Source organism: Papilio machaon, chromosome 1 (assembly GCF_912999745.1).
Source record: "Papilio machaon chromosome 1, ilPapMach1.1, whole genome shotgun sequence".
Classification (NCBI taxonomy): domain Eukaryota; kingdom Metazoa; phylum Arthropoda; class Insecta; order Lepidoptera; family Papilionidae; genus Papilio; species Papilio machaon.
This window is the reverse complement of record NC_059986.1, coordinates 9,858,804-9,884,195: the sequence shown is the minus strand read 5'-3', so window position 1 is coordinate 9,884,195 and position 25,392 is coordinate 9,858,804. Positions and strand designations below refer to the sequence as shown.

At 32.5% G+C, this 25,392-nt stretch overlaps 2 protein-coding genes across 4 annotated transcripts; one reads left to right on the top strand and one right to left on the bottom strand.

Annotated features, from left to right (window-relative positions):
- Positions 1–3,611: 3,611 nt before the first annotated feature.
- LOC106719246 (G2/mitotic-specific cyclin-B3) lies at positions 3,612–9,640 on the bottom strand. Its single transcript, XM_045677973.1, has 8 exons — positions 9,455–9,640; positions 8,959–9,259; positions 7,788–8,068; positions 6,563–6,782; positions 5,926–6,180; positions 5,204–5,359; positions 4,505–4,679; positions 3,612–4,016 (listed from the first exon to the last, which is right to left on the bottom strand). Exons 2-8 carry the CDS (start codon positions 9,250–9,252, stop codon positions 3,850–3,852), a joined length of 1,548 nt encoding a protein of 515 aa, XP_045533929.1. The 5' UTR covers positions 9,253–9,259; positions 9,455–9,640; the 3' UTR covers positions 3,612–3,849.
- A 2,380-nt stretch (positions 9,641–12,020) lies between these two features.
- Positions 12,021–20,553, top strand: LOC106719285 (peroxisome biogenesis factor 1). 3 transcript variants are annotated; one of them, XM_014513595.2, is made up of 13 exons: positions 12,021–12,245; positions 12,338–12,556; positions 12,877–13,981; positions 14,276–14,516; positions 15,008–15,161; positions 15,766–15,934; positions 16,066–16,214; positions 16,664–16,851; positions 17,381–17,440; positions 17,786–17,972; positions 19,016–19,174; positions 19,384–19,502; positions 19,858–20,553. In XM_014513595.2, exons 1-13 carry the CDS (start codon positions 12,153–12,155, stop codon positions 19,943–19,945), a joined length of 2,931 nt encoding a protein of 976 aa, XP_014369081.2. In that variant the 5' UTR covers positions 12,021–12,152; the 3' UTR covers positions 19,946–20,553. The 3 variants fall into 3 exon arrangements, with proteins under 3 accessions (XP_014369081.2, XP_045536558.1, XP_045536586.1); XM_045680602.1 differs by lacking the exons at positions 19,016–19,174; positions 19,384–19,502; positions 19,858–20,553 and having other exon boundaries at positions 17,381–17,454; positions 17,786–17,866; XM_045680630.1 differs by lacking the exons at positions 17,786–17,972; positions 19,016–19,174; positions 19,384–19,502; positions 19,858–20,553 and adding an exon at positions 17,740–17,762 and having other exon boundaries at positions 17,381–17,454.
- Positions 20,554–25,392: the final 4,839 nt, after the last annotated feature.

Below are 25,392 nucleotides of genomic sequence, written 5' to 3'. Positions count from 1 at the left end.
AAAAAAAAACATAAATAATATTTTAATGTATTTTTAAATATAAACATGGGCTTCCATAATATCGTTACTATTAAAACTTTATTTACAATTTAATTTTGAAATGGCTTATGTTCGTACTGGTATGTGAATGTTTTGTTATTTTCATGTCCCTTAGCCTTTTGTTAACCAAATAGAAATGACGCTTCGATTGAAGCGCTTTGGGGTCGCGAGAGCCGATAGTTTTAGTGAGCCATTATGAACCTTATGCCCATTGCATTAAGGTTCGTGTAGTTTTGGTGCATTCGTGTAGTCTACGACATTTAGTTCCTAGTAGAACTTGAGTAACGTAACGTAGTGAGGAGCGAATGCCACCGTTGATAGCCAAAGCATGGAAAACTTTATAATGTAAATATATTTAGTAACGTTCTCGTGTATTGAACGCGATATTGTATATACAATTAGATTAAGAACAATTGTAGTTAATAATTTAAACATCTCCACGTGTTCATTGCAGTAGCGATTGTAAATTTTGTTTTATAATCACATTTAACTTGCCACTATTTGACAATAGAATATTTAAAGTTACAGGGATTTGTGGTTTTTTTATTTTTTCATGTGGCAACACTTTATTTTACATCAAAGTTTGAAATTCGAATTATTTATCTCTGCCTGTTTAAATACCGTCTTTGTTTTTTTTGTCACGGCGATTATTTATGTTAATAGCCAAATACGTAATGCTTGGTATTTGTACCAAATTCTAACTGTAGTGTTGCCACATTGCATTTGTTTGATTTGATTTTGAAATTTTATTCATTGAATCATATTTCATATTAATCAAAATTATTGTAGATTTCATAAGAATGATAAATAATACAAAATTAAATAATTTTCATGGATTTATTTCACCACCTAATTATAGCCAAAGGGTACCCACGATAAGCACTATGTCTAGTTTTCTTTAGATTTTTTGAAACCTACCTTTTATATGCTAAGTAACTTGCCATTAAAATAGTTTAGAATTTTTTTGTTTCTGAATAACATATTAAGATTTTTATATGGTTTATGAACACTTCAAATAAATTAAACGCATTTTTTATTTTTTATCAGATTAATTTTAGACATACTTTCCAACAAACAATTTTAGTCAATCTAATTCATAACATAAATCAGACTTTTGATTTATTCTTGTCTCTGAGAGAATCATGTTCTATGTTTCATGTCTGTTTATCATTTATACTTTGATTGGATCTACAGTTGTTAAATAGTTTTTTGTTAATCTTTTATAATTTTTTTTTTGGAGTTATCATTAATTAACTTTTTTTATGTAACTTTAGTTACTTATTGTAAATTTTCAAAATTTTACGGTGCCAATTTTTAGAAATGATCTTTGAAATTGTAAAAAAAATTGCAAAAATTATCCATTGAAATAATTACAAAAGCTACCTCAATACATATGTATTGTCTTGCATATTATTTATTATTCTTATGGCGGTAACTATATAAATATATACAACTTAAATCGTATTGTATGTATTGTGATGTATGAAATGTCGACTTGTTGGATTTAAACAGTCCGAAGGGAAGTTTAGGGTTTTGTATTACCTCAGATACACTAATATGTGAGCTGTTATAACGCATTTGTATTATTTTAATTTGTACATAATGTATTCAAAGTGAATGTAGGACGATGCTGGTTGGACCTAGTTCTTGTGATCTTAGCTTTTTTTAAATATAATTCGAGCTAAAGTGAATATGATTTAAAAATCTCCATATGATATATGTAATATGGTCAATAAGAGTAAATGATTTTTCTCTAAGTATAGCTGTATTCAAATACCTTCATAAGTTCATAATTTTTTTTTTTTTTGAAAAAAAAAGTGTTAAGTAGAAATTATCAGTGTCAATGATATTGTATTCACTTTAGAGGTCTTTCTCTACCCAAATTGAAGGTCAGCAGAGCTAATTCCATTGGGCAACGTAGTTCATCCACTACCTACTCGTACCTATATCTATAATGTAGGTATTATTTTGTAATGGTCGGAGGCCTGTCAATATCGCTTCTGGTATTACCATATTGATTTAAAATGTGATTAAATCACATTACGACGTAACTTTCGTTTTATTTTCTCCAATAAAACTCGTAAATGGTATTTAAATGTCTGTGATAACACCAATTGGTATGGTATTTTGTACCAATGCAATGCCACATGTGACAACTAATGGAATGTCAAATATGTCATCAAGCATATAATATACGTTTTTTTAATCTGTATTCAACCGATTTATTCAGTATTTTTATTAGTATCCATCTTTAGATTTTAATTAATTTAATTATATTCCTTTAATGGAAAAAAAAATTGTATGCATCTGTAAAGGAAAAAACCATAGTTTTAGTTTAAAATTAGAGACAAAATACCAAACCAAAATCACTTTTATTTACACCTGAGAAGGTTTACATTAATAATGCTATTTGTATATTAGACGACAAACAATATAATGAAATAATAAACAAGTTATATTAAAAGTAGAAATTATTCTAAAACTTACAAATAGAGAACAACGTTTATAACATTCCAATATTTTTTGTACTCTTTATTAAAATGTAATAAATTACAAAGAAGACAACGGAGAGAAATCTTCTCGCAATAATTATATCAATTAAATCCGTTAAATTATTACAAAAAATCCATTAGCAATAATAATTACAATTAAAATGTTTAGCAAAGTTTGCCCGCAATACATTTTATATCAAACTGTCACCGCAACCGTTCACACACAAAACTGAACACATTTCAAACTAAATTCATCTTGTTTTCATATATTTTTATCCGCTAAATGTTTCAGACGAAGAACGAAGGAAAACTAACTTTCCAAACTATACAATGTATGTATTATTCAACATTTAAACTTGAATTTCAATATTATAATTTAAAATGATTTAAATAAATATTAGGCGGGATTATTTGAAACATTATGCATTTGCAAAAAAACAGTTTCAAGCATTTAAAAGAGTTTTATTTGTAAAAATAACGCAACACACGAGTTAACTGAGCTATAGAATTATTGATTTGGTTTTTTTTGGTACATTTAACATTAGTGTCAATGGAAACTTTGTTTCTCCAACTGGTCTAAATTGTTCATTAAAAGGATAAAACCTCGAGTCTATTCGGTGGATGCCACAATTTATGGCACAATTCATTCATATAAACACACAGTCACAACACACAATGTTCTACAATATAAATAAATGCAAACGGCAATGTATTACGTTTCACGTTTTTATTGATAAGTTAAATTGGGGTCATTTTGATTGTGTTCAACCCCACAGTTGTCTTAATTCAACTAACATTGCTAACCTATATTCATATTAACTACTATATCGAAAGATTTCCGATATCAACTTTTAACAGTAAGAAAATTCTCCATACAGAGATTTTGTATGATTAAGTCTTTTTGCCAGACCATTTTTTTTAAACAAATCTTAATATAATGCAATCCTATTACAAACTATCTTACTTCTGAAAGTCTTTATTTAGGATTTATAACATTTTACTAACAAAATCTAAAAAAAGAGACATTAAATTATCAAGATCGTTATAAAACTACAATTTTCATTAAATTAAAATTCCCGTAATCCATCAAACAATAGTTTAATCTCAGCCCGAGTCGCACCTTACATTTAACACAACTGATTTACAAAAATAATTAACAAATTGTTCCTCAATCATTAGAAACTGTCCAATAAAAAGTAACTTAGTGTATAAATACAATATGTGAGTGCACATTAATTTTCTAAGATAATTAGGCTAATGTTTAAGTAATTTGTACCCACCTCAGCAGTTTGTGCAGTAAAGTGCCTCGGGACTCGGCTCAGCTGGTGGAGAGTGCGCAGTCCTCCACCAGCGGCAGTTTGGCTACTTCAAAGAATGTGGTGTGAGAGTATTTGTTGCGCACTGTGCTGATCGCAGACTTGGGCTTCTTGTGCAGAGTCGCGTTCTGCGCCAACACCACCGGCATTATATCCTCCAAAGTGTAGCCTGAAAATTATGGATAAAGAACAAAATATATCTATCATATGGATGGATACAACACCAACTTTCTCATAATGTGACTGAATTTATTGTTGACTTTATTCTTGTTCTACTAAGAATTATTCCCGATCAATAAAGGAGATTAAACGACCGATAGCATCGATGGTTCAGGTATAAAGCACTTGACTTGCAATCTGCAGGTCATGGATTCGAATCCCGCCATGTACAAATGTTTTTCGAGATTCGATATACATATGTACATTTATCCGACGTTCTTACTGTGAAGGAAAACATCGTGATGCTGCAAATGTCTGAGAATTCAAAGATATGTGTGAAGTCAACCGGCACCCCTAACTTAGGGTAGGCTCTGAGCTCTTCAGTGGACACGTATAGTGAGCTGATGATGAAAGGAGATTGGTAACTTTCAATTTTCACTATCAGAGACAAGGAGAATGTATGAGCTGCAATGAATTCTTTTTAACATATATAGTTACCGGTGTAATACTGCAGCGCTGGTGTCCATGAGCCGAGGGATTTGATGCGCAGCGCAATGTAGAGCGCAGCGGCGGCCATCTTGCTGTCAGAGTGCGCCACCAGAGTGTACTCCAGCAGACATTGCTCCAACACGAACCGAGCCAACGTCAGCGTCGGCATTGAAACGCGCGCACACTGCGACATACAACATAAATTGTTACTTCAAGGAAATAAATAAACTTATAAATACAACAGTTGCTAAGTAAATTAACTAATTACAAACAAATTATCAACATATTTTTTTTTATATTGAAAAAGCTAGCACTTGACCACGATTCCACCCGATAAAGTGATGATGAGGTCTGAAGATGAGAGATGATAAGATTCACTCTACTCTTGTAGGCCCTACATAATCAACGAAGATATGGTTACGAGAATTTATTTTTAGAAACGATAATTTTCATGACTGCACCAGTCTGGTGATTAGGCTTTTCCTATTTCATCATCAGCTTACTATACATACCCATTGAGAGGCTCGAAACCTAGCCTAAATTATAGGTAACTAGGCCAAAACTACACTGATCCAGTGGTAGTCAATTGACTTCACACATAAGGTTCATACAAGGATGAAAATTGACAAATATTTGCTTTAAGGCACCCGACAGATGACCTTTCTACTGGACATTAAGAAATTAAATATGAAATGTACATATACTCACCCTGGCATACCTCCTGAGGAAACTGTAGGAGAGTGGGATGCCGAGGTCAAAGTCCACCACCCTGAGGATATTGATCTCCATCTTGAGCAGCTGCGCCAGAGTGTATGCACCGTCACAGATGTACAGGAAGTCATCAACTGTGGGCGGAATGCGCTCCTGCAATATCAAAACATTACAAAATAGACAAAGCTAAAAAGTACTAAGTCAAAGTGAGTAGTCACTGACCTAAACCACGTCAGGAGATCACAAAAAAAAAAACATAGACAAAGCTTCAACCAACAGTTATTTAATTGGTAAAAAAATATGTGTTTGATATTACTATTTATATATGAAGACTTTTATATTTGGAACTAGCTTTTACCCGCGACTCCGTCCGCGCGGAATAAAAAAAATGCACACAAGATAAAAAAGTTCCTATGTCCGTCTCCTAGTTCTAAGCTACCTCCCCATCAATTTCAGCTAAATCAGTTCGACCGATCTTGAGTTATAAATAGTGTAACTAACACGACTTTCTTTTATATATATAGATATATTAAAACAAAGTTGTAAATATAATAATTTTTTAGATATAATTTCCGTCAAGTTTGCTTCGTTTCGTTCACAAATAGCAATCAGTTATTCTATTTCCTTCCAATAAGAATAAGAACTTGTTATTAATTCCAATAAGAATTTTGCATAAACTAACTAGATCTAGTCAAAAAAATAGATATAGAAATTCTTACATCAAACTTTGAAGCAATAAACAGCGCGGAAGCTCCCAAGAGTTGTAATTCTTCCTTAGTCAAATGCTCCCTCTCCGGTTTCATCTTTGTGGACCTGGTGAGGAAGAGGTCCACCAGCTTGACAGCCAGGTATAGAGTCTCGTGGTTCAGTTCGAAGCTCTCCTGCACCTCCACCATCCAGTCCACCAGGAGCGCCCTCATCCACGAAGTGATGTCTTTCAATCGTTGTAGGTAATCATCAATAGGGAACAAACGCTGAAATAATAAACGATAATATTATTCAAGTTTAAACTTGTGAAACTTACGCTAGTATAAACTAGAATAAAAATACATTACAAGACCATTCTCATATCTTTTATGAACATTTCAACTTGATACCTTGAAATTTATTTTCCAATTGTGCCAAAGTCATTTATAAAAAAATTTGTATGAAACTATAATATATGTGTCGGTCGGGATTAGACCTAGACGAAATTTTGCCAACTAGACTCAAGAAAGGCGGTGTGAAGAGTACCCCAAAATGATGAGCATGTATACCTTTATTTATGAATGTGGAAGAGACGAGAGATGTGCCAGGACTGTGTCAAAGTCTGTCTACCTTTTCGGATCAAAGACATTTGTTATGTTATATGCTTACCTCCCTACTCTTCAAATAGTTGAAGATGTCCATGGCATAGTTGGAGACCTGGAAGGGGTCGTTCCAGTTCTCACGGTCGATGTCGGCGACGCCCTCGGGCACGCGGTGCGGCTCCTCACGCTCCTCGTCCAGCGACCTGTTCAACGAGTCATCGAGGTTCACCTTGTTCAGCTTCTCACTGATAGCCTTGTATTCCTCCTTTGTTATATCGGACGGAGTTCTGTAAATTATTTTCATATTGTTGAAATACCTTATGCATACTCTGATTAAAGTACTCATAAAGTACAAATTAACTATCACCAAGTAATATTTTCTTAATCCCGCTAATGCTCTGCATGGGTGTCGCCAAGGGGGAGTAGCTACCCCCCCCTACCCTAGAGAATCGTAAAGAGATTTATAAACTACTTTGTATTTCTAATAACGTGCCTAAAAACAGTTTAACAGTTTTTTAAACTTGCATTGATGCTGCATCCAATAAGCTTATATGCATCAGATTTATTAATATCTATTTTGGTAAGAATATAATTGTAAATGATTATAGCTCCAGAAGTATCAAGTTCAAAATTAAAAAGTAAAACTTAAAAATGTTGTCCAATTACCTAAACATTTAATTCATATAAACAGAAGAATAAGAGTCAATATTGATTGCAGATAAAATTTTGTTTCATTGATAACTTGTGTTGATAAACAATCACAATTTATGTTGGTGTTGTTGTTGTATACTTTAGTACAGTGATTCTCAACCTTTTTTTTGTTGTGGCACATATTTAACAATTTCAAAATTTGGCGGCAGACAAAGAATAAGATAAAAATTATTTACTTACTACAACACACTGCATAAATAGTTTATCAACTGTATAAAATTAATTATATCTATATGACATTTCTTGACGCTAATTTGGCGGCACACAAAAGTGCCGCGGCACAGTGGTTGAGAATCACTGCTTTAGTGTATGGAAATGTCAGAATTAATGAGTCAGAATGTGACACAGTTCTATATATGTTAGTTCTTAAAAATACGAAGTTTTGTATTTAATTTTGTTTATAATGTAATCAACTTAGATTTTAGTTAATATTTTTTTAATGAAGTAGTAAATGGTTGTCAAATGTATATTGTAGTAGTGTGCTTTAGTATAATAAAATAGTTGTATTGCTTTGTTTGAAATAGAATAAACTAGAAGATGAGAAGAACTGTTGACAACTGTTAAAAAAAGAAAATACTAACATATTTTCCAAAGCAGTCACATACAGGGAAGGCTCTCCAGACACATCACTTCTGCCTGATTTTGTAGAGTTCTGACTTTGATTCTGTTCTTTGTTTTCATTGCCAATAGATTTCCTTTCAATGTTCTTCAGTATTCCATTTTTTGCCCGTGTTGCGACTGGCTTAGGTGGATCCTTGGTAAAATGTTTCTGAATTGATTCCAAAGCATTTGTGGCTGCCTTTTGAATTTGTTTACTTTTTGTTGTTTTGTTATTGACAATAGTTGGCTGGGGCTTGATGCTCTAAAATATAAGTTAAATTGCATACATTTAGGTATGTCATTATTATTTGTAGTGTGTTACATAAGTATTAGGTATTATGAAAAATAAAATAATTTTGATTGTGGACTTTATTATAAAGAATGTTTTATACAGGATAGAATTTTAGTATATTTAAATAGCTAATTTGATTTTCACATGAGCATGTAGATATGTTGACATACAACATATTACATATGTACTTTATAACTGGCAAAAATTTAATAAAATAAGTAATAAAATTGTTGAAGTAATGAAACATCTTAAACATGAAGATGATAAACTCAAATGTGGTGAACACTATGATTTATAAAATCTTAAGTAACAAAGATGTATACTACATTTGAAAATTGGTACATTTCAATTTAGCATTACATTAGTCAGTAAACCTAAGGTAATTATTTTTAATTCTAGGTAAATCTTTAATCTTAAATTATAGTAATTAATACCTGAGGTTGAAGCAAGTTTTTTCATCAATTGATAATTAACAGAATAAGCTAAACATGAGTGTGAGACTGGCTTAATAGCGTAGTGAACCACTCAAATTGTCTAAAATACATGTATAATGATAAAACAGTTCATAAATCATTTATTAAAGAAACTAACATCTAGCACATGGCCCTTTTGAACATTGTATTACGTAAATTCAATCAATCTATTTTGGCAAATGCTAAATGCAAAAAATTGCATGCTGTCAATTTTTGGAGGGAAAGGTCATTAACCTGTAGATGTAATATTTTTAACATAATTTAGGTATGTATAAGTGAGATTTAACCCTAAATGTAATGTCGATAAATATAAAAGATGTATGTAATTCTAAATAATCAAGTACCCACAAAAATATATGATAAAAAAATATATGTGGCATTACTAACCTTTACTGTTGGGAGCAATTTGCTTTCCACCGTTACTTTTTTCAGCGCCGTAACTTTGTCGTTAGTTGCTGTGGACTTGTTGAAGGCATTTGTAATGTCCCCAAAGGCTGCTCTCTTTGCAGTCATATTTTTCAGGGGACTATCTGCTTTTCTCTTGTTTGTAACTTTCAAATTGTCTTTATATGTTTTCAGAGTAGCCATCTGCTTACTCCTCGTCGTGATGCCTTGATTCATGATGCTGTTAATATTCTCATTGACGCCGGTCGACTTTGATGCCAACCTTGTTGGCGCCATTGCGTACCTAAAAGTACACACACCTTTCTAACATCGAAAACCGAATATCACATAATCAATGAATAATTATCGTTCTATTGACGTTATACAAAGCATAATATTTGTAACTGATAAGTTAACGATCAAAAATGGTGGCAAAACAATTGAAGATATACATGTTTATCACCCATCATTAGAAATTAAATACAGAATTGATACTCACGATTTCTAGACGGCGGCGGCCGTTTTGTTGTAAAGTTTTAGCTAATTATAAAATTTAAATAGCCCTACCACTATTTGTCAATGTAAAATATTCTAAATATTTTTTCCAAACGTTATTTCAACTCAACTGAAATGAACATTCTGCAAAAACCGTTGCTTTAAAAATCTATTGGCATATGATTGGCCAATGACTAAGAAGCAGCTGAAACATTCAGTTTCACGCAAAACGTAAGTTAAAACTAAAGTAAATTAGACACTTAAAATAATTTTTGAAAAGTCTTTTAATTAAATATTTATTCAAAAGAGAAAATTACGGAAAGTACATTTACAATATAAAACTTAAACAAGAAAATGCGCTCAAAAGTAACTTAAAAAAACAATTTCAAACAAAATGCACTCAAAAGTAACGTAAAAAAACAATTTCAAACAAAATTCACTCAAAAGTAACATAAAAAAACAATTTCAAACAAAATGCATTCAAAAGTACCATAAAAAACAATCTCAAACAAAATACACTAAAAAGAAACAAAATAATGTCATGAAAACTTCTTTCTTTTTTTCTTCTCTCTTTCAAAAACCCTCTAAACTCTAAAGAAAGTTCTCTTCTTTCTTGTAACATGTCTATATTGTATAATTATTGTTATTTCGCAGTCGGTGTCGGCCGAAGTAAATAGGTGACATTTTATATTTGAGATGTATTAGACATACTTACGTTTATGTCCCTACTTAGGCCGAAACCGACTCCAAAATAACAATAATTATACAATATAGACATGTTACAAGAAAGAAGAGAACTTTCTTTAGAGTTTAGAGGGTTTTTGAAAGAGAGAAGAAAAAAAGAAAGAAGTTTTCATGACATTATTTTGTTTCTTTTTAGTGTATTTTGTTTGAGATTGTTTTTTATGGTACTTTTGAATGCATTTTGTTTGAAATTGTTTTTTTATGTTACTTTTGAGTGAATTTTGTTTGAAATTGTTTTTTTACGTTACTTTTGAGTGCATTTTGTTTGAAATTGTTTTTTTAAGTTACTTTTGAGCGCATTTTGTTTGAGATAGTTTTTTTTTTGTTTTGAAGTCGGCTATTTTTTTTTCTTAAAATGTTTGTTTTATTTCTCAATTTTTAGTGAATTTGAAGTTTAATTACAAATTTCCTTAATACGTATAAGGACATAAATAAGACAAATAAAGAAAAGGACTTTCCTATTGTGTGTATATATGTGTGTACTTCAATTCAAAAACTAATTTAGAATACACCAGATAACCACTTATCCTTTAAACAATGAAATAATTATCAAAATCGGTATACAAATTGAAAATTAACGAACTAATACATCGTAGCGTGCCTTTAATTTTGTCCAGCCGCGCGCCGCAGTAGCATTTTTCGAATGCGCGTAGTTTTTAATAATTTAATATCTTCCAAACTATTGATCAGAATTACATAGTTTAAAGGCTAATGTAATCTGCATTTAATACTCTAGCCATCAAACATATTTATTTGGATAAGGATTCATATCGAATATAATATAATAGCGCCGTAAGCTTACGACGCTGTTTTTCGTGTGCAATTTAATCGAAGTTTGTTCATAATAACATGGTTTTTGTGAGACATCCATAGATGATAGATATATGCCACCTGAGACTTTTATTTAGCAAATTTAAGGATCTATAATTACTCGATACATCATTTTAATGTAGGTCATATAGTTTGACCTACGTAAGCCCAGAAAGCAAATTTGTGCTATTCATTGTAACGCGATGTAGCATTTTTCGTTTCCGCGTAATTTTATTCTTACGATATCTCCTAAACTATTAGACAGAATGATATAGTTTCAATTGCAAATATAATCTACATTTAATTCTCTTGATAATGAACATATTTATTTACATAAGGGTTAATACTGAACTTGAATAATAGCGTCGGAAATAGGGCATGAATTTAATTAATATTTCTAAAGAAAAAAATGGTTATTGTGAGAAAACTATAAAAGATAGATATATGCTATCGCGGACTTTTATTTAGCACATTTAAAGAGCTACAATTCGCCATACATCATTTTTATGTAGGTCCTATAGTTTAGCCTACGTAAGCGCTGAAAGCAAAAATGTCCCTAATTTCCGCAACAAATTTTGAAGCTATATTCAAAATCTACTAGTCTTCTAGTTATTTAAAAAAAAAAACAAAAAAATGGGACCCACCTGCAAGCACTTCCTTTCGATTAAAATAATTTTTATCAAAATCGGACCACCAGGGGCCGAGTTTCGCGGTAACACACATAAAAAAAAAAAAAAAAAAAAAAAATACAGTCGAATTGATAACCTCCTTCTTTTTGAAGTCGGCTAATTAGTATGGCACGAGATTAAACAATTGATGAAATTAATTTCTCAATTTTTTTTTACATTTTAAAATATTTGTATGAGAAAATAATTAATAATTTAAAGAAACTAAGAAATAATCAATTTCTGGTAAAACACTACTAGTAAAATATAAAATAATTTTTTCCGTTTTTGATTTTTGCAGTTTTACAATTATCTATCAATGTCAATGTCATGTCATTGTCAGTAATTTCCCTTTCGTGTTTGAAGTTCGAGATTATTTACAATAAAAGTTATATTGGAAACACTTTTTACTTCAGTTCGTGTAAGCCTAATTTGTATTTAAATATAAAATAATACAAAACTGTGACAAGCTTTTGGTTCAATATGTTAGGCGGCCTAAGACTTAGAGTGTCGTATACTTACGAGAGATCTTGTTTTGCTTATATCAGTCCAAAGTACAGCACAAACAATGAACAGGTACGTAAATAAGTTTAATAATAAGAGTAGTAATAAAGATTTTTACCTCTTACATAAATATTGCTAATAACCCTTCTTTTTTTTGATTTCAGTCACAATGTGTACAAGTTCTTATAAAAGATAAGCAGATATATTTATGGGTGGTATTCAGTAGTAACATCCCTGAAGGTTACATCGCCTGCAATCCAATTTATTGCAAACTTGTAGGTTTGGATGAAGGTAGTGAGGTTTTTGTTTCACCATACACCAATGTTAAGATTCTGGATGAGTTATTTATTGATACGGAAAGCCCAGATGATCAAGAGATACTAGTAAGATAAATTACTTTATGTTCAGTGTAAACATTGTACTATACATTGTTTCCTCATCAACATTTTACACATTGATAACCCACATTTACAATGCATATAATGTCATATTCAGTCATAATAAATGTCAGTTTTTAGAGATGAAACTATAATGTTCCTTTTAGCTTGATGTTATCATTTTTGTAATGGAATAAACACTGCACATGTGTACTCCTTTATCTTTTGTTAACATTCATTCTGACAAAATGACCTAATATTTTATCAATCTTTTTATTGCAATTTTTTTATTTACTTAAACATAACAATGAAAATTTAATTTTCAGGAGCACAATGCAGAAGTATTACAACTGAGAATTCTAGATCAACTTAGACTTGTTGTAGCAAATCAAAAGGCTATAGTGTGGATATCAACATCAATGCCTATTATATTTACACCAAAACAAACTGGTATTATCGTGAATCATAGTCGAGTTGTTGTCAAAATAGATGCATTTAATACTTTTCACAAAACTGTCACATATCCATCAATTCTACCTAAAGATACCGATACAAAATTCAATAATTTAGGCATTATTAATAGTGCACTATTAGAGCCATATTTAAACGTACCAATAAAGCTAGTTCTAAGAGCTTTACCTATAGATAGTGATGGTAAAAAGAACCTTATACATCCCTATACAGTATTTGTGCATGAAGATTTAATTGATGTTAAATATAAAACTTTAACGGTTATTTTAGCTACTATGGAACATATACCATCTATTTTGAAAGAAAATAATGACGAGGACAGTGATAATAATTGTATAATAGATGGGATTTGTGTGGAAATAGTGCCTATTGATAATGTCATCTTTAGAAGTCTGTGTCATGAAGTTTTCAATATAAATATACCAACAGTACTAATACCGAAAGCTTTAAACGCTATTATAAATGTAGAAAATGGTACTAAAATTATATTTAACGTAATAGGTGATAAAGTAGATCATCCAGAACATGTAGATATTGTTACATATTCAGATAAAATCGAGACAGAAATTGATGTGATTGAAAAATTTAAAAAATGTGTCGTAGATAATACGCATTCAGGTAAAAAGTTTCTTATAAATCACAATATAGTGAAACAGAATACACAAATAAGTTCCGGTTATATACAATTTAAACTTAAACCGGATAACATAAAGTACACAATGCTTAATTCGGAGTCATTTAGACAGTGCACTGTAGCAGCGAAATGTCTTATCGATTCTGATCTTTCACTTCCAAAGCCTGTTATTTCTAATCTAGAATATGATTACAAAAATTACTGTAGGAGTATAAAATCTGTGCAAAGTCTGGTTGAGAAGATAGTCTTACATTTACAATTTGAAATACATAGAGAAGCTAATTTCAAAGGTGTGTCAGAGATAAAGAGTAATGTGCTTGTAACTGGTGAGTTTTTTTTCTTGCTATTTTATTGAAGAATTCAATATTCAATATTAGCTTACATAATCTCTATTTTGGTTCCAATATTTGTTTTAAATTACTGTACTTAATATACTTTAAGATATGTATGAATAATAATTTTTTAACTGACTTCTTTTTTCACTAACTGATTGTTTCGCCTTGCAACAGACAGACTAATGCGGAGAACTATCAACCTTTGCTAGTTTGAGAGACACTTCAAGTAGAATTGACTTCTGGTCTGGTTATTGAATTTTTTTTATCCATTGTAATATTTTACAGGACTAAATGGTACAGGTAAATCAAGTTTATGTCACATAGTTCAGAAAGAGTTGACAGTGTGGTCACATATATTGCATTGTCGGTCACTAAAAGGTCGTAAGGATATTCCGGAAGTGCTGGGTAAAGCTATCCTGATGTGTCAGGAGCACAGTCCTGCAGTACTTATATGTGATGATCTGGATGCATTAGTGCCAGCTAATGTAGAAGGTGGCTCACCGCAAGACATAGCATATTATCAAAGGTAACTTGTATTTTTTTTTTCTTGAGTGCTAGTTCGTATAAAATGATGTCGTCATGACGATGAAGTCATGACTTACTTTTTTGAAAAAACACTTTTAAATATATCTATAAATGAATTTAATATTCACAGTAATTTAGAACATAGACAAAATGTCCATTTTACTACAATATTTTGTCAAATTCACAACAAAAATTTAAAAAATTTAAACACTGAAACTTTGTATGCATTTTAAACTAGCTTTTACCCGCGACTCCGTCCGCGCGGAATATAAAAAATAGAAAACGGGGTAAAAATTATCCTATGTCCGTTTCCTGGTTCTAAGCTACCTGCCCACCAATTTTCAGTCAAATCGATTCAGCCGTTCTTGAGTTATAAATAGTGTAACTAACACGACTTTCTTTTATATATGTAGATTAAAACACTGAAACTTTGTAAACATTTTAAATATACATAAACCTCTAATTGTGACATAATATTGAAACATTTATCAGACTAGCAGTAGTGATGAAGCACTTGCTGCAGACATGCTCTGGAGTGTGCGTGTTGATGACGTCACTCAGCATGAAGTCCCTACATCCCACATTACGTCAGTTCAACGGCAAGCCATTGTTTACATCACAATTTGATATACCGGAGTTGGAACAGGTGAGTTGAATCTAATGGGTTTTAAATATTCTCTAAACAAAGGGCTGGCAATTATCCTTTTTTTTTTTCTTTCTACTTCCAGTGAATGAAACCTTCTTTTATTTACTTGTTTAAAAGATGATGGAAACGGCTCAAAATGTCACATCTTTTTAGCAACCAATTGTGTACCATATCATATCATAATTATTATTTAAAAAAAATACATACATGTCTATTTTTAACAATATAAAGATCAAATATTTGATTGTTTGTTTACATTGAATAGGCCACGTAAATACTGGACCGATTTGAAAAATTATTTCAGTGTTAGGTAGCAACACTATCTTTGGGTGACCTAGACTAAATTTATTACTAGACTAGGTCATCCAGAGAAATTCCGTCGATGCGGAATTATAAAAAATAAAATTAGTATTCTATGTGTTCGTCTAGATTATGAACTTTCTTCGAATTAAACTTTTGCATTTATAATATTAGTAAGATTTTTTTACTTCGTGTGGACGAAGTCGCGAGCGACTAGTCGATAACAAAATTCATCGCTTCGAGTGAATTTTCTATGTTCTAACTTCTTTTCACAGTATTTTTTATTAAATGTTTCTCTCAACAGGAGGACAGAATAGAATTATTCAAGCATTTGATAAATGACAAAATACGTTCGTCATTTGAAGTGGAGGACGATGACGTCATCAAGATGGCGCTGGACACCGCCGGCTGTACTGTCAGAGATGTCACAGACTATCTCAATAAAAGAATATTCAAGGCTGTTAAGAAAAAAAGTAAGTTAAAATAATCGGCTTACATTTTTCCAAAGAATTTGCAAGCATTTTTTATCTATCTAGTTCAAGTTTTTATTTATTAATGTTTAAAACAATGTTTTTTTTTAAATACAATAACTTTTCAACTATAGGAGCTCAATCTGAGGATTTTAAACCGAGGTTAATAGAAGATATCACAAAGGATGAAGATAAAGCGAAAGGGTTTGATATCTGGGGTCCAGTGGGAGGTATGGATGAGGTCAAACAAGTACTCACTGAATGCATATTCTGGCCTATGATGGTGAGTTCACTTTACATTGGAATTTATCATGTTTGCTTAAAATTCTTATCTTATTAATATGAAAGATGGATGGATGGATAGATGGATGTTAGAAATCTCTGGAATGGCTTAATATATCTGGATGAAATTTGGCATAGATACATAGTCTGGAAGAACACATAAGCTAGTAATTAAGCTATTATTTATATAAATACTACCTGAAGCTTAAATTTCTTTATCTTTTTTAACACAGATAATGTTTTTTTACCTTTCATACTGCTCTTGTGTGTTTGTATATGTATATTTTACAATACATATTATCTCTTTCGCCCCAATTAAGATTACCCTATCTCACTCTGACTCTAGAAGTAGTCGTATTTACTTCTATCATATGAGATTTAAGTCATACCTTGCGAGTAGTTATCACTGATATCTGTATGACACATGACACATGACACCCTGGTGGACAGTACCCCGGACTGTTCCCGTCCCAGTCGTGCGGCATCCTGCTGTACGGACCCCCGGGCGCGGGCAAGTCTCACGTGGGCTCGTGTCTCGCTCGTCTCGCTGATGTCACACTTCTCACTGTGAAAGGTCCCGAGCTGCTCTCTAAATATATAGGACAGAGCGAGAAAGCTGTCAGGGATGTGTTTGACAAGTGAGTTGTATCAAGTATAAATAACTAGAATTATTTTATATCGGATCTTAGACTATGTCAGGAAGAGTTTATTTTGTATTGTTTTGAGTATAAAGATTTATTAATCTTACTAATAATTTAAATGCGAATGTTTAGATGGATGGATGGATTGAAGGTATCTCGATTAAATTTGACACAGATGTAGATCATAGTCTGGAAGAAAACATAGGCTAATTAAGTTTTTTTTTTAAATTCGGTGTGGACTTAATCGCGGGTGACAGCTAGTTTATTTAAAAAGTCTTTTTTTAAACGTCTTAGGAATAAGTTTGACAATTATTCAATTACTAGCCGTCGCCCGCTACTTTGTCCGCACGGAGTTAAAAATAACGTAATAAATAGCCTATGTGTTCTTCCAGACTATGTTCTACATTTATGCCAAATTTCATCAAGATCCGTTGAGCAGTTTCGGAGATACCTTCAAACGTCCATACATCGAAACATTCACATTTATTATATTAGTAAGATTCCAATATATTAATGAATGTCTCAGGGCTGACATGAAGCGACCGTGCATCTTGTTCTTCGATGAGTTCGACAGCCTCGCGCCCAAGTAAGTCATATATTGTAAGTACAACATGTTTGTACGTTACCTTGGTGATAATTATAGGAAAATGCAGCTCTTTTAATCTCTTTCTGTCACATTCAGAGTCTTACAATAATCAGTGAGGGAATTGCTCTTATTTTACGATTTCTTGTGCGTATATCAACTAATTTTTTATATCAGAACTCGTCGTAATAGAGAAGCAACCTATGATAGATATCTGCAATTGCAGATGTGTTCTCTACCTTTAATCGACAGAAGAGGGGACGCACAGAAGGAGAATATTTCTCTTTCCTATTTGTATTTAGTTATAAGGAAAGGGGGTTAAAATGAGTTGTGCGGTACGCGGTACAGACGCGGACACGACTCTACGGGTGTGACAGACCGCGTGGTGAACCAGCTGCTGTCGCGTATGGACGGGGCGGAGGGGGGAGCGCGCGGGCCCGTGCTGGCCGCCACCTCGCGACCTGACCTCATAGACCCTGCGCTGCTGCGACCTGGACGTCTGCAGCGACATGTCTACTGTCCGCTGCCCACACAGGTACAACGCAATGGATACATTTATGAATGAAAGAACGAATGAATGATTGAACTGATAAAAGAGTTGAATTAAACACGTTTCACTTTAAAAAAAAACTTTTTATTTTGAATTTCACAATTATAAATAGAAACTACGCAATGTAAAAACTCTGGAACATAAAATTAGCTTAAAAACTCGATTTTTTTCTTGTGACTGACTTCTGATTTACCTTCTATAGGCATTAACAACTTCACCGGGCTTGAAGTGGGCGTGCGCAGATTAACTTAGCCTAAACCTCGTTTATGAGTAACTTAACTCGAAAGCTCTCTCCGTAGCCTCGACTTGTAGTGTTACTTCAATATTAAAACCAGATTGAGATATAAAAAAACGATTCATCATTAATCATATCACAGCGCCAACAAAACACAAGCGCGATTTAATAAAGTAGTGGCGCCATCTATGTTTACATGTATATAAATAATGAACTGCCCTTAAATAAAGTTAATGATTAAAGTGCTATCTCAGATTTTTGGGTTTAAAAACAGAAGAAAGTCTTCTAGGATGGAATTAATAATTTATTTAATTAAATAACAAGATTTACACACAGGGCAATGGACCGGCAGAGAAAGTAGAGAAAGGGAGGGAAGTCACTCCGCCCACAAATTATAATTCACATTTTTAGCTTGCGTTCAGAAATAATCTAAAATGTAATCTCAATTTAACTCTACCGTTTCGGTATTTATACATGTTTGTCAGTTACTTTGTGTGCTCTATATTAATATATGACATGATAAACGTTTGGCTTGTCACTACGGACAGAACAATAATCTAGTTTTTGGTGTACCAAAGGGATTGCCATAAAATTTTACTAATATTATAAATGCGAATGTTACGATGGATGGAGGGATGAAAACAGTTCAGCCGTTGAACGAAAAGTGATGAAATTTGGCACAGATATAGAACATAGTCTGAAAGAACACATAAGCTTACTTAAGTTTTTTTTTAATGCCGCGTGTAAGGAGTCGCGGGCGACGGCTAGTATTTTATATGTTGTATACGAACAGCCAGATCGTCACGAGATCCTGTTGACATTGGCCAAGGACTTTATCATCCATGAGGAAGTAGACCTGATGTCGCTGGCAGCTCGCACTGAGGACTACTCGGCGGCGGACCTCAAGTCCTTGCTGATCACAGCTCAGCTCACCAGGCTGGAGAAACACCTCGTAAGTTTAATGATTGAACTTGATAAATGGCGACTATGAGTAGCAATATAAAGTAAAATTAAACTTTGAAAGTAATAACAAGTTAGGACTTAAGGTCCTTTTACACTACACGGTTATTGAAACATTTTCGTACAAATACATATTGTTATCTCTATTCTATCAAAGTGAAAGAACGGGACAACATGTTTTACAGTCTTTTTTGTACACAGGTAAGTGAAGACGGAGGCAGTATGGAGACAGTGGTGCTGCAGCATGAGGACATAGAGTCCGCGCTGCAGGAGACCAAGCCCTCGCTGTCCAAGGAGCAGAGGCTCTTCTATGATACCATGTGAGTACAAAAAAAAATAAGCTACATTTTGAAATTAAATTATAATCCAAACTGTGTTCTTTATCTTTACCAAATTTCATCAAGATCCATGCAGCCGTTGTGGAGTTGTAAAAAACATCCATCCATCCATCCATACATTCGCATCTATATATATAAAAGAGAGTCGTGTTAGTTACACTATTTATAACTCAAGAACGGCTGAATCGATTTGACTGAAAATTGGTGGGCAGGTAGCTTAGAACCAGGAAACGGACATAGGATAATTTTTACCCCGTTTTCTATTTTTTATTCCGCGCGGACGGAGTCGCGGGTAAAAGCTAGTTTATAATATTAGCCTTTTGCCTTTTTCTCACAGTTATCGCAGGTTTCGCGGCGAGCCGCTGTCTACTGAGCAGCGACAAGTTTCTCAGTTGATGCACAAACAGAGAGTTACATTAGCTTAGTTTAAATAATAAACTATTGACAACACCTAGCTTTGCTCGACTTCATTCAAGTATAAAAACTAGCTTATGTTACTCCTTGATACAATATCTTTTTAAAGGTGTTAAGATTTTTTAAATTGATTCAGTAGTTTTCGAGTTTATTCGACATAATTTTTTTTTAATGTTATAAAGTGGTAAACGAGAAATCGGTCACTTCTTCCTCTTCCCGTCCTTCACTTGAATAGTGGGAAGGGAAAGGGAACTAAATCTGTACTTTTTCTCTATTTAATGTTAGGAAATCTTGTTAATCACTGTATTGTGAATTTTTTAGGGTAAGTTCACATTGTTCTAAAGATTTGTTCTGCACAGCTTAAAGTCACCAAAGATATGTATTTTTGTTAATTCTAAGACAAGTGATACTGGAGTTGGATTTTTTTAATTTGGTGTTTATATGTTAGAGTTGTTTAAGTGAATTATTAGATAATAAGGTGAAAGTTGTTAATAAATATTAGATGACGAGACGGTTTATAGATGATTTGGTGGGGGCATTGTCGCGCCCCCTTTATTAGAAGACATTGCAATGGTTCAATATAATTTTGATGCATTATAATTTTTTTAATATTTTTATTTGCAATTTTTATAAATTATAAAATATATACTAGAATGTTATTACATAAAATATGTTTTGAACATTTAATTTTGTTTTAGATACTTAATAAAGGAATAAATTTATTATAATTATAAGATAATTATTTATATGGTTGAGTTTATTTGTATATTTTGTTGTCAATTTCGTGGTGGATATTTTGATAAATAAATTGTTATTTTTTTATTACATTGTTTTATTTATTAATTTCACATTTTCAATTGATCATAACATTGTTGAATATATAAACAAGTATAGTTCTTTTCAAATATCATGGCGGTCCAAGGTGATGTGCGCGCTGCGCAGTGCCCCCATCCCACTGCATCCCACTAAGCCGCGATACACCGAAATTTTTCTGCGCAGCTAGCGTGCCAGGCATCTGAAAAAAGCCAGACATAGGTAGACTATTTGATTTCGTGTCCGGTCAAAATAAACGGTGTCCGGGTTGTCCGGCTTTTGTTAGGATTTTTACATTTCGTAAACGAGAGTGGCCGAGAGTCGACTGCCTGTCGTGACCGGCCTTTCTAACCAAATGTTTAAACTGGCTGGTCTGTCAGGCTATCAGGTTTGGCGTCTTAGCAACACTATGCGCAAAGACTCGCAAGAAGTTCAGAGCCGCCAACATATCTGAAAAGTACTATAATGCAAGTAATTTATATTTGTAAGTATTTATCTCAGTTCACATTATTTTAATTTCCGTTTTGAAATGACAATTTGATATTAACGTTTTTATACAGCTGTATTGGTTATTTAGAGAAAACACAGGAGGTAAGATTCCTTTAAATAAATAAATGCAAAATAAAAAGTATTCGTATAAAGTGTAACTAATCAATCAAGCGTTTAAGGAGAATATTTGATTTAAGATATCGGAGATCCGATACAAAGTTTGTCTGATCAATTAGTTGATATCTCGCAGTCTAATTACGACGCCGCGTCTCTTCTCCACGCTGCTGCGAATACCGACTCATAAAAGTTAGCCCATCAATATACAAGCCTCATTAGCGTTCTGATTCTCTAATAGCTACGATTTGGTATGACTTCGTATACGCTGTTTGAAATCAAGATGAAAACATTGTGTTCATTAAATTGTGTTAAAATTAAAACGACTAGCCATTTTAATTGGCTAAAATAATGAAGTGACCTTTGCCTAGACGTCTGTAGATGCGTTGACTACGTTTAATCTACAGAGGATGAAGACGCACAGAAAGAGTATGAATAGGAGGATTCTTACAGGTCTCTTTTACTGTCAAATCCAACTGCTAATTCCTTTTAAGAAAAGGTTGGGAAGGGGAAGGGTCTAACATTAAGCCTCCGACACGTACATATATTGTCTTTTGCAAAAGTTAAAATTTTTTTTTTGGATATTTTTTGAATCTTAAATGGCAGTAAGTTATTATAAAAAGTACGGTTAAGTAGATTTAGAAATGAGCAAGCGTAAATATTTAAATGATGCACATTGCGTAATAATATTAAAATAAATATAATTTTGTAGAGCGCAGTAGATAATCATGTTTTATTGAAAAACTTATGCGCGCCGCCGCGGCTGAGATTAGTTCACAACTTGCACAATAATTTAGATTGAACGATGATTTCGCGCCGACACCGACATCTTATTTGCCGCGAATTTTCGCGCTTCCCACAGATACAGGAATTATATTCTAGTATTACTGGAAATGTCTTATAGCTTATGTCTATGAAATACAACAGATTTAACTTCAATCATACATATAAAGATGTGTCACATCAAAGAGAATTCAAATTTGACGTTCCTAAAATTGATTTTTTTTTTTTTTTTTTTTTTTTATTGGGCGGCGCTGTGCCGCCCTCTCGTTCCCCTAACATGGTCGAAGTCAGGGACCTGGGGTGCGGGATATTCTTTATTTCTTTATTTATAATTTAAGACCAATTACATAAAACTTAAACTAATATCACATTCGTTTCCTTAATGCTACTTGACTACTGTAAAATTTAAAAAGTTCCAATAATAATGATAATATCTATTTACATTTTAAAAACTTAAATTACTAATAATATAAAATAAAACCACTAAAATGCTACAATTAAGATATCTATATACAATTTAAAAAAAATTACAATAAAATAATATTACGTTAAAATAGATATCTATTTACACTTTAAAACAATAAAATACTAAGTCTAGAGCAAAAAAGGCTATTTAAAACAATAAATACTTACTACTACGAATGTGCCTAAAATTGAATTTGTGATCATTAAGATTGGACAGACGTTGAGAAGGGCCCCTGACGTTTCTAAAATACCGAACTGTTGTACCGGTAACGACTAGTTCAGTGTGTAGAGCGTGGTATTATTTAATACTGGTTTCAGTGTAATGGATTTCAATGGTTAATTTAGCACAGTTACATCCAGGATCGTATTTTAGTCAATGTAACCGCATCGTGTGAAGTTTGAGTACAGTTTAATGGCTTAAGTCGCGATCGCAACAAGCTGTGTAATAAATTAATCGTGAATGCGGCCGCGGGAGGCACAACTCATTATAAACCACTGATATCACATTAGCAGTTAATCTCAAGTTAGTCGTGAACATTGATTAATTATTTCAACAAGTTCTATTTATAAATAAGAGTAAAATAATATTTTTATCGTCGGATTGTTATGTATTTATTCATGGACAGAAAGATTTTTCTTATTATTTATGGCCTATGTGGCAACATTTGTTTATGTTTTTATTTTATTTTATCTATAGTGTATGCGTGCAATGGCGTCCGATTTCTCTTATATCAAAGTTAACATAAATACTAAATGTGTAAGAAATAAGTTTACAGATGAATGATTACCAATTTGGAATTGATGACTATGGTCTATGATACATCATGTGACATACATACATACACTCCCACTATACATTTTATATACGTAATTTTGCTAGACTAAAAAATCGTTACTTTAGTCAAAAACCAAGAAAAGATCGCTCGCCGGCTGTACAAAACATAAATGTTTGAAGGTGAAAATTAGAGCCCTTCTGTATTCGCGAAGAAAGCGGTTTTTAGTCCGCTTAAAGTAATTATTGTATTTTTCTGAAAGAGTTTGTTAGCGGACCATTCAGCAGGGGCGCGGACGCTTTCCTGTGCCCAGGGACGGACTCAAACATTTGTTTATTTTTTGTTAATTATGTCAAACAATATAGATTTAAATTAAAAGGAAAGGAATATAACAACAATTTGGAAATATACAAATTTACATTGAAGATGAAAGTTAGTGGATTAATTACTTTAAATATTCTTAAATTTACAAATCAACTAGTGGAATAAAGAATAATAAAAAAGATTATCAACTTTACTTGGTAGCGACAAATGAGCGGCTTTTCATTCAAAATAAACCTAACAGTAGGTAATTTCTCATTTTGATTAATCAGGTCCATTTATTCTAAAGTAACAATTAATAAATTTGTATTTATCGTTTGGATAGCATACATTGTAAATTAAATATATTTTTAATGAATCCAAGTCCTACCCTGTCCTTGAACCAGAGTTTTCTTGTTTTCCTTGAGTTTTCTCGACTTTTCTTCGCGTTTTCTTTCGTTTGGTGCCGTAATTAGCTCATTCAACACCCTCCCACATCTTGCTCTCATCCTAAATTATCTTGTTTATTGAAAACACTTTTATTATATTTATTTTCTGTTGAATTCTCTTTCGGTCTTTGAAGCTGTATTAAAACGATGTTATATTGTATGCAATGTTTTAATGATTTGACTATTAAATTAAATTGGCGAAATTATGTTTGTCGATTCATTCATGTTTGCAAAAAATCTGTCTAAATGATTATAGTAGGTGCTGTGAATATACAAGTATTTTTTTAAATAAATACTTTATAAAATTAATTATTTGAAGAAGCAATAATCTTATTGCTCTTTATTCAATGAGCAAGAAATAATTACCGTAAATATGACATCATTCTGGTTATAATTGTGATTAAGGTTTTTTGTGACCTTTCAAATGAATAACATTAATTTTCTTAAAAATTAAAGAAAAGAAAATAAGAAAATTGTCAAACAAAACACGTAGCCGTATCTTTTCAGCCGCCCAGACGTGGCCGTAAAAGAAAAAGGGGCGAAGTCTCGGAAGCGTCGCTGATAAGCCGACGTAATGGCGGCCACGATACCGCTCCCGCCTTTTTCTCCCGCCAACAGCGCATTGTGCTACAGAATGGCAACACAAAGACACTTCGACACCACAATGCGATCTGCTTTCTCACTAAAGCGATGTAATTTTTTATATAGACTATACAATGGTTGAGAAGATACATTTTTTTAAAGCTATATTCACGCAATGTCAAAAATAAGACGATTGGTCACATATCTGTGTAAATTAATGTATCTTACAATTCTGCCATTTTGTTTGTTAAATTAAAAAGTAAAATTAAAAAATTAATTATTTGCTTGCACTAGTTTTGTTTAACGACTAAATTGTAATTAAAAATTCTACTATATTATATTAAAATTTTAACTGTAATAATTATAGAGATGGTGCTCTATTTTTAACATGTGAATATCGCTCCAAGGTATTAAAGTACTTGAATAAAACAATTTATTAATAAGCGAGTGTTGTTGAAATATTAATAAAATCAGCATACACAGCCAAGTGCGCTCGATTTGATCTTTTAATAAGATGTTAATTGACACGTATTAGAATTTTGAAGTAAATTACAAAGGAGGGCGACCTCCATCGCGCCCCCCACATTAGCGGCCGGGTGGGGCGCGCGACAAATTTTTGTTTTTCTCTTACGCTTGAGACAGCAAGTCAGGTATTCCATGTGCTAGAATGAGACAAAGAGAAGTTTACAC